This window comes from Eublepharis macularius, chromosome 4 (genome assembly GCF_028583425.1).
Source record: "Eublepharis macularius isolate TG4126 chromosome 4, MPM_Emac_v1.0, whole genome shotgun sequence".
In the NCBI taxonomy this organism is placed as follows: domain Eukaryota; kingdom Metazoa; phylum Chordata; class Lepidosauria; order Squamata; family Eublepharidae; genus Eublepharis; species Eublepharis macularius.
In genome coordinates this window covers 45,647,785-45,656,821 of record NC_072793.1, presented here as the reverse complement: position 1 = coordinate 45,656,821, position 9,037 = coordinate 45,647,785, and the positions used below count along the sequence as shown (strand labels likewise).

Genomic DNA, 9,037 nt, shown 5'->3' with positions numbered 1-9,037 from the left:
CAGTAGGCTTAACTTGGAGCTGAGTTTTCACAATTTCAGCAGCTGAGGATGGAACGAAATGTCTAGAATAGCAAAATGGCTGTTCTGCATTAAAAAAAATTACTCTTATGGTTGGGATATTTCCGTAAAATGCAATACTTAAACTAAATATACAGCACTGCAATTTCATTGAGACAAAATGTTAATGATTTAGTGCTACCAGCACTTGAAGACCACTTTGCCTACACTGCTCACATTGGTGCACTTATTCCCTTACATGAAGCAATACAGCAATCATTGTTGCTTTTATCGGGATGATAGGACTAGATATCAGGATGGTCTGTATCCTGATGAAAGTGGATTTGAGACAAGAACTCCTTCTGAGGCACCCAGCTTCATGTGTCACGGCGCTAATGGAAGCCACTGCTAATACAACCAACTAAACTGAACTGCTCACTTTATCTGGCTGCCTACAGCTATCGTCTCAATCTATCAATCTATGCTGGTTATTCCTGTCGAGCATTTTAGTTATCAAGAGATCAAATCCTACATTATATGCTAAATAGACACCACAATTGCCACTGGGAAACACCTCTGCAAGGGTGTGGGCCAGCCAGTAGGTGTTATGTTATAAGCATGTGTGTGCCACAGAATTTCTGACGACAACCACAGTGTTTGTGTAAAGAAGACCCAATAGGTAGGAGCAAGGACGCTAATGCTGTATTACAGATTATTTTTATAGTACAGCAGAACAGGACATAGCCTGAAAGGTGTCCACACAGTATTGGGCAGAACGGAATCTGCACATTTCCCACCAGAATAGAGCTCAGGCAGATTTGTGGTCACCTTGGTTAACAGACAGAGGCAAATATCACAGCCCGTCCATACCATCTTATGTGGCCCTCGCGGTTCCATTTCATATAAGCGATATCTCCTCGCTCCAGTGAGTCAAGGGGGTTGCACATTTTCTCATACGTGTCACTGATGCAACCAACACGAACTCCTACACTATATGGAAAATAAAAACCATATACACGATATACTTGAGATTTCATATTCAAGATAGCAAAGGATTCTTGTACTTCTGGGCAGGAGACCGGGTATTCCCACTTTTGTCTCTCAAAAACTTATTATCCATATTGCTCACTCACCACCAGAGATGTTTTGAGAAAGCTAGGTTGAAGATAGAAAATGGTACAAGTTACAGAGTGCTCAGAGGAGCTTGCTTCTCTCTCGCCCTGCTATGACCTGACTTGTATGCATTACAGTCAGCAATAACGGTCTCTGAACTCATGTCTGTGACTTGCAAGCAGGTCATGAGCAGCAGCTAGAAATGGCCATTGTCTTCTGTTCCTTCCTAGCCCAGTTTCTGTTAAGCAAAGCACAGTGTTCCTAATGGCTCCAGTCTGTGGTCTACAAACACAAAATGCCAGCAAAAAGCAGCCCAGTGGCGGCTTTCTGCTGGTGCTGTTAAAAAAAATCTTGTTAAAAAGTGATGGGATATCATATTCATGTGTGCGCCTCTCTGAATCATGCAGAGACCAAAGAGCAAAGCTGTCTGAAGAGAAATTGGATGATGAAAATGCTGCTCCTGCCCCTCTCTGTAAGAGTTAGGTAAGGGGATGGGGCTTGCTGGCATCTTTTTTTTGGAAGACGTGGCACAGAGAAGGCAGTAGCTCTAACTGAGCAGCCTACTTTTGGCCTTGCCTGCTCCTGAGCACACCTTGGTGGGGAGGTAGATGGGCAGCTTGGCACTAAGGGATCTTGGCCGCGCCAGAGCCATGCAACAGGGCCAAATGACCCAGCTTAAGAACCACGGAGGGCTTTGGTCATGGCCCTCTCCTCCCCCTGCACTTTAACAGCAGCACAGATATCTTCTTGGCATTTCAAGAAGTGTCATGGGAAGGCCTGGAAAATCAGGGAAGAGTGATCAATGTACAAGTTTAGACTGTTAAACAGTAGGGGATAGTATTAGATGAGAGAATTCCAAGTGCTGTTGTCCAGAACCACCATGTGTATTTGTATTCTTGGTTTGCAAGTACATAATGGAACGAATCAATATTCCACAGATTCACACTTAATCCCCATGTTTAATCATTGGATTAGAGATCTTCCAGGTGAGAAGATAGGGAGTTTCAATGTACATATTACTAAATTAAAATCTGTTTCCCACTATACAAAATCCAGCAAATGCTGGACCTGCAAATATTTGTTTGAAGACTTTACAGACACTTAGTGTCTAAGCACCACTTCACAGTGGCCATACAATGTACCCAATTGGTATATGAGATGCCCAAGCATCTTTTGGATGGGATTTGGATGTAGCAAGTCTGGCATTCCAAAAATGTTATGCAGCCGTTCAATGGAAGGAGAACGCTTTGGGAAGATCAGTCTTTCTAAGAGTCTCCTGTAAAGTGGCCGGTCCTTTCCAGAACTTCCAATGAATACTGAAAGGTGTAAACTGGCAACGAATCAAGCACAGACTGAACTGTGACCAACTTTCCACAAACTGATCAACAGGTTACTGCTGCTCTATTTCTCTCACACTCTGCTGTGTCTTTCTCATGGAGAACAACATCCCGGAGATAAAAATGGAATGCCATTAAGTTGTGTGAAAACAAGTGACCTTTCGGTGCTTCTTGCTACTAAGAAGCAGTTCTGTCCCATTCCCCCTTTTAATTTACATTTTGGGGATTTATACTTGAGGGGGCTGGCAAACTGTTATTGGCAGGATTGTGCTTATAAACAAATCCATCTCACTCCTCCAACCATCCAGAGGGCTGGCAATATATAGGCACTGCAGTAGTTCTGTTTTACAGCTACAGGTAAAATAAAGTGGCTTCCCATCCATAACTAATTTAGCCACTAAGTGGTAATAGCGTTGGCCACTGACATTTCTCCCAAGGACCAGGAAGAACCAAGGAGCCATGAAAATGGGTCACCCTCATCTAATTTGTGGTAAGAATTGCAGCTGGGATTGTCATCAGTCAGGGAGTGGGGTTTTGTGTGTGTGTAAAATTCAACACCTGGGAAGCGCAGGGATCACAAGAAGATCCCATTGTGCCAGCTTTGGAGCTTGCAAAATTTGCCATATTACACCAATTGTATAAGTGATTCTTCTCTGTTTTTAATGAAGGATTTTAAAAAATCCTATTTCGGTCAAAACTACAGAGAAGCTGCAGGCAAGCCCTTGAAAAGAGCCATCATCTGGTATGGCTTTCTTTGACAGAAACTGAGCGTGTCAGGAAATCTTACCTGTATCTCTCCCTGTTCAGGTTTTTTCCTCCTTCATGTCAATAACATGTAGATGAGTTTTCAAAACAACACAGACAGGACTGTCGGAAGAGTCTGTCTTTTCAGACATGGGATTAGAGGTTATCTTGGCCATAAGGCCACTGCAGTGTAGGGCACTGATGCCACCCCAGTCCATATGGATTATCTACAATGCACAGTGTCCGATCAAACAGTCACCTCTGTCTTGCTACCTGTGCGGTAATGGTGGTGTCCTGGGATGTAGTGTAGCTGCTCCACTGTGTTGTGCCGCCGGGAGGCGAATGCCTGGCGCTTGGCAGATGTTTGGTTCATACTTAAGGTGTTGTATAAGTTATTTGAGGCACTGGGATGGGAGTGCATCTTAGTCATCCGGTAACGATCCAAGACAGGTGTAGAAACAAAGACGTCTGAGTGTGACAAAGCCCGTGACATAGACTGCTCTCCAAAACCTGAGTGCTCTGGAGATAGCAGTGGGTCTTGGGAGTGCAGGCGTTCAGTGGACAACAACTGTTCATCAGAGAGGATCCGCTCATAGGACATGCTGAATTCCTCAGGCATAACCCTTTCTGGGGACAGCACTCGGTCCTGAGACATGGCCCGCATCACACGGCGTGGCCGCTCCCTTTGGATGGTCTGTTTCTGGGATAGCTGGATGACATTAAGAGGAAGAGTCCCTCTTGCTGCTAAGTCAGGAAGGTGCCTCTTTCTTGAGTAGTATTCTTCAGCATCCTTGTCAGCTGTGAGGAGAAAGGAGATATCAAAAGCATACTAAGGTTTGAAACATCACAGACACGGATGAAAGCAGAACATGGTTGCCTTCCGGAGTTCTGAAAAAGTGTAACATAGACAGAAGAATCTCTAGAGGCAGGAAACTAGAGGGTTGCCAACGCTGGCTACATTACACCTTCATCACTTATGGAATAGGCCTGTTCATATGAAAGGTTGCCTAATATACATGAATCCAGTAGTGCCTTAAAAGACTAACAACATTCATTTGAACAGAAACTTTCATGAGTCAGAGTTTACTTCACCAGGTGCACGGAGAGCGTTCTTTTACACTCAATCCACTGGGGGAAAGTAAACATTGGCACTTCCATGTAAGCAGTCATTCTATCAAGATTTTATTATAATAGTAACATTCGATTTATATACCAGCCTTCAGGACAACTTAATGCCCACTCAGAGCAGTTTACAAAGTATGTCATTATTATCCCCACAACAACAAAACACCCTGTGAGGTGGGTGGGGCTGAGAGAGCTCTAGAAGAGCTGTGACTGGCCCAAGGTCACCCAGCTGGCTTCAAGTGGAGGGGTGAGGAATCAAACCCAGTTCTCCAGATTAGAGTTCCGTGCTGTTAACCACTACACCAAACTGGCTCTCATTTTGACTTATAACCAATCATTTCAAACCAATTTGAAATAATAAATCAATGGCACAAAAAGCTGCAGAAGAATGTGATCTTCCTTTGAAATGTTCATGGGCTTGAGATATGTAAAAATGCTGGGATGTTTACAGTCTCAGGAGTTACACACATTGCACCTGGAAAGAAATGGATGTAACGCTGAAGGTGGGGAGCACTTTGTTATTCATAAAGGGCTGCTTTTTACAGAATCAAGACACTGGCCAATTTAACTTGGTCCTCTCTTGCTGGAGTCTCCAAAGTCTCTTTCCAGCCTAGACATCAATGATGTTTTGGGCGGAACTTAATTTTTGTGTGAAAGGTGGGTCAGGAACTCTTCCCCCGCACCTATAGTTCACTACAGGAACACTGATGCTCAAATCTTCCCAAGCAAGCCACAGGATCAGGGATGCTGCAGTGTTAAGTAATGACTGGGACAGGGGTTTAGGGGTCCTATGGAGAATTGTGGAGTGTGGTCTCTTTACTTTAAAAATATTTAGATTAAATCTTTGTCTATTTGCTGAGTATATAAAATCTGGGAAACAAGCCTAATTATGTTGCAAAGTCAAGCTTGCAGCCAAGAAAGGCAATGCGATCCCATCGGGGCTCCTCTACACAGAGGTGATTCTCTGAGTAGTTCTTGTTGCAAAGGCAACAGAACATGCACGTGTAAGTTTCCCCCTTGCTTTCCCTGCCTCAGGCCTCCATGGCTGCCATTTCCCTTCTGCCACTGGAGGGAGTTTTCAGACTTAAAAAAAAATGGCAATAGGTATAGCGCTATAGTATTAGAACATTATGACAATTTATTTCAATAATGTAGTAGTTCCCAGCTTTCATTTTTTTAAAAAAAGTCTCTACCCTTTTTGGTTGCAGAGTTATAAAGATAGTTACTTTTTTAAAAATATGAAAGCTGGGAAACGGTATGTTGTTGCAATTGATCATCCAACATTACAGCGATATAGCTATTATTAATTTTTTTTTTAAAAAGGATGCAAAAAGCACTCAACTGGAGGAGGGAAAAGGCCACTGCAGGACTGTGGTAAGGAAAATGATGCTGATGTGGGCAGGATCTGAAAAAATGCACATCTTCCCATCCATAACACATCCAAAGGTGCTCCAGTGGAAATTTTTCCAAAAACGATTATATCAAACCAAGTTTGGGAAAGACTGCAGCAAAGCAGGACATGAAAGCTGAACAAATAGAGGATGACATCATGTAGATATTCCCAAAAGCAGAGCTGCGGAAAGGAAGCCAAGGCAGAGTTAAAACCCCTTGTGGAAATGTTAGCCAGTCACACGTCATGCAGCAAAATGAATTTGTTGCTACAGCTTGGGCAAGAATGTCTAGCTTACAATTCAGGTTGAACGACTTGCCTCTAGAAAAAGTAAAAGCCATTTAGCCAGGAATGATGCATGAAAAATGACCAAACTGTGATTTCACTATCCTTGACTCAAAATAAGTGAAAGTCAGGCGGCTTTGGCAAAAAGAGAAAAGGCTGTGTGTGTATTAGGTAAAGCTGAAGAAACCTAGAAAAGTCCTTTGCAGCAGGCTCTCTACAGTGGAAGGTCTCCATGAATAACAGCCATGCAGCAAAGGTGGCATACAGTAAGAGAGACGCTGTTTTGGCTTCTCATCCTAACCATGCACATTGAGCAGCAAGGTAATGAAATGAGCAGACACCTACTTAATCTCTTCAGGGAAGAATATTTACTTGGGTTAGTCTTGATCGCAGACTCATAGGATGGCGGGAGGTGAGAGAGGTTCTGGAAGGACCTGGAGAAGGAGAGATCGTAGGGCTCAGTTGCAGAGGTAAGAATACTGTTCATCCGTGGCTTTTCTGAGAGGGAAACAGAGAGAGAAAGAAACAGAGAGAGAGACAGATCACCATTGAAATCAAGCTACAAGAACAGTGATGGGGCATTCGTTGTACAGTGATTTGGCTACAAATGTCACCTGCCCCATTGGATCAGATATGATGGAGTCTTCCAATCCTGTCTTAGTAATGAAGAGTCTTACCACCTCATCACAACCAGTCAGTTCTCTTCATGTGGTCTCCCCCACTCCCCGTTCTGAGAACTAGGAACAGCAATACCTGCTTGTTTTGCTTCAAATGCTCAGAGAAACAGTTGTTCATTACTCATTGCTGAAGATGATCAAAATATTGTTGCTCTTACTTAAGGTAACAATGGCAATGATTATACCTAAAAGGCATTCATAAGTGCACAGTATTATATTAATATGCACATCTCACCATCTTAGTGGTTATTTGTGAATCGGCAGAACAATACTTGGAGAGAAGCTTTGGCAATAATGCAGTGTGGAATTCAGCAACTTCAGCAGTATCACTTCAGTCAGATTGCAGCCGGAGAATATGAGTTGGGAGGAGTGGCCCAAATTGCCTTTACACATCTTCTATCTCAAGGGCTAACACAGAAATGATGCAAAGGGCACCAGTTTTATCCCAGCAGTTCTTGACTCTTTGCCCAAGAACTGCTTGTCAATATTCTGCTGCAAGAATATGCAGCAGATCATGTGCAGCAGATATGCAGCAGATCATGGATCATGTGGACAGTTTGGTATGAGCAACCTTTCAAGGGTCTATGACAGGGGTCTCCAAACTTTTGGGGCATGTGGGCATCTTTGGAATTTTGACACAGAATGGTGGGTGCTGCCACTAAACCTCTGCCACACAATGGCTGCTGCAGGAGGGGAAGCCAGCCATGCAGAGGTTGCTGCAGCTTACCTTCACTCAAACAGCCTTGAGCTGTGCTGGCAGCTCCTGCTGAGCCAACATTTTAAAAGATTTGCACAGCCAATCAAATGTCCAGTGGCCAATCTGAAGCCTTGGTGGGCAAACGCCTCACTTTTCCCATCCACTTTTTAAAAACACTTGGTGGGCACCCACAGGCATTATGTTGGGGACCACTGGTCTACGGCCAGTGAAAGAACACATGCTTTGCATGCAGAAGGTCACAGATTCAATCCCAGCACCTTCAATGAAAATGATTTCAGTTAGTATAGTTGGGAATGATGTCTGCCTGAGACCCTGGAGAGGTTCTTCCAGTTAGAATAGACCATACTGGTCTAGATCAACAGTCTGACTCATAAGTCAGCTTCACACATTGAAGCAACAGTCAACAAAGGACACCTGCATTGGAAGACAATGGGAGACCCTTTTTGTCCATTCTCTCTTTTTTTACAATAATGTGGATGGATAAGGAATATTGTAATATATGGTGCTGATGTCATTCTTCTGCCTCTCACACATCCTGTTCTATTGTATGGATCTCTGGATCACAGAATTTGGGCAGGTGCTCCAAGTGAGATGATCATGTTGAGGCCTGAATCTGAGATTGGAACTCGGGTGCTGCATTCTGAATGCAGTAAATACTCTTACTGAAAACAAGCACAGGTGGGAAGGAATGCAGAGGAATCCATGACAAAGACAAATGACCCTTCAGCCTTTTCAAGTCTTTAATGCGTACATCATCTGTACAATTTCATTATCAGTTGGGCCAGCTGTCAAGACTTTATTCTCAGCATTTGTTTAGGGTCGCAAGCTTAGGCGCCATAAGAGCTCATAAATGTGTTCATAGGCTATAGCATCCTTGCATAGACTTTACAAACCTAGACCCGAATTTGCAATTTGCAGAAGATATGGGGAAAAATTATGATGATTAGATAAGACAGAGTAATAACATGGAACACTTGTAGGTAGCCATTCAGATTTGACACCCATTATTTTTCTGTCCTTTTTCCGTGGGAGAACTTTAACATAAAATTGCCCATGCAGATTGTAACCATTGAGGGAAAACAGCCCCATAAAGCTCTTTGACCTTATCTGGGCAGAGTTTGTTTGGTTTTGAAATCGCATCTCTTTGCTGCAAATCAGATCAAATGAACGAAGCTGAAGTTTAAAATTGTCTTTCATCAGCCCAAGCCAGAGGAGAAAGGCCTGTCAAATTATAACATTTCTATCACCCAGGTGCTCAGGTATTAAAAATAGGCAGAAATAAGAACATTAAAAACTGTAGCTGTGCTTGCCATGAGCAAAGCCTCAGATGATCAGGGAGACTGATTCGGGCTGCTGCCTGTTGTAGTGCAGAACTGTCTGGAAAGATTCAGGGGACAGTTGCAAACACATACAAACAGGACAATAATAAATCCCCCAGATAAAGACAGTACAGCCAGATTTGCCTTCCATCCAATGCCTTTTGAAATAAAACCATTCTATATGCTGTCCTGAAAGCAGAAGGTGCCAATCACCCCACTCTAGCAAACCATTTCAAAGGACTGTTCTAGCCATAGAAAACGGCGTACACTCCAGATAGTCAGTCCTGAGAGAGGTCACCACAAGGAGAAAGTTGTCAGAAAAGCATAGCTGG

The 9,037-nt window shown here is 43.3% G+C and overlaps 1 protein-coding gene across 1 annotated transcript in view; it reads right to left on the bottom strand.

Moving 5' to 3' along the window:
- Window positions 1-3,438: 3,438 nt before the first annotated feature.
- The window catches only part of LOC129326872 (protein shisa-6-like), a 367,308-nt gene continuing 361,709 nt past the window's right edge, over window positions 3,439-9,037 (bottom strand). The window contains exons 5-6 of the mRNA XM_054975176.1: window positions 6,337-6,489; window positions 3,439-3,989 (exon numbers count right to left, since the gene is read on the bottom strand). Coding sequence (XP_054831151.1) covers window positions 3,439-3,989; window positions 6,337-6,489 — 704 coding nt within the window. The remainder of the gene's footprint in view (window positions 3,990-6,336; window positions 6,490-9,037) is intronic.